At 50.3% G+C, this 794-nt stretch overlaps 1 protein-coding gene across 1 annotated transcript in view; it reads left to right on the top strand.

The window, feature by feature from the left end:
* The window catches only part of LOC108801969 (GA-binding protein subunit beta-2-like), a 12,979-nt gene that overhangs the window by 2,428 nt on the left and 9,757 nt on the right, over positions 1-794 (top strand). The window contains exon 5 of the mRNA XM_018573873.1: positions 235-334. Within this exon, the coding sequence (XP_018429375.1) occupies positions 235-334 (100 nt within the window). The remainder of the gene's footprint in view (positions 1-234; positions 335-794) is intronic.

The following is a 794-nucleotide window of genomic DNA, read 5'->3' as shown; positions in this document are numbered from 1 at the left end:
CCCGACTGCCTCTCCTCATGTGGCCCCCATAGAAGAAGAAAACGTGCCGAGTGGCCCCCAGGTCATTTGAGTTTGAGACCCCCTGCCCTACATAGACAAAGCAGAGGTTCACTTTCAGGAATGCTCTTTGGACTTGGAGGGCGAGGATCTAGAATGACTTCCTGTCAGTGTCTGCGATGCGTCGGTTGTGTGACTATGTGCATGTTGTGAATGTCGGTAAACTTTGTCTCCCAGGAAGCCATGCAGGACCAGGGCCGCGTCCAGACCATAGACGGGGAAACCATCACGATATCGCCGCAGTACATCTTGACGTCGGGGGAACTCGGCTCTTCCGGTACTGTATGGGTTTCTGTGTTATACTTCCTCTGCTGCAATGCTGATTGTTTTTTTTTTTTTTTTTTCTTTTATTGTCACTTCCTGTTCTGCAACCGACGGAACAGGAAGTGGGTGAAAATCTCTCACTTCCTGATAGAGGTTCTGGCTTCCCTCTCTCCAGAAGAATAACAAGACGGTTTTGGCTGAAGCTGCACATTTTAAATTCAGCAGCATTTCTTCACATGTTGGCGGGCGCCCCGATACTAGACGCAGATCTCGGGGGTGCTTTGATCATTTCCTGCGAGCGTTTTGAACACTAGGTGGCGCTTCTGTGTCCTTTCTTCTGGGTTCATATATTCCATAGGTATTAAAGGAGAACTATGAGGGGGGGGGGTTCTTTTCACTCACCTCATAGTTCCAGCCGACCCGTGACAATGAGACTGTCACAGGTCGGCTCAGTAGACCGGGACGGGAGGGAA

The sequence above is a fragment of the Nanorana parkeri genome, unplaced genomic scaffold, assembly GCF_000935625.1.
Source record: "Nanorana parkeri isolate BGI_ZX_2015 unplaced genomic scaffold, ASM93562v1 scaffold2587, whole genome shotgun sequence".
Classification (NCBI taxonomy): Eukaryota; Metazoa; Chordata; class Amphibia; order Anura; family Dicroglossidae; genus Nanorana; species Nanorana parkeri.
The sequence above is the reverse complement of the archived record's forward strand: the minus strand, read 5'-3'. Positions and strand labels throughout refer to the sequence as shown.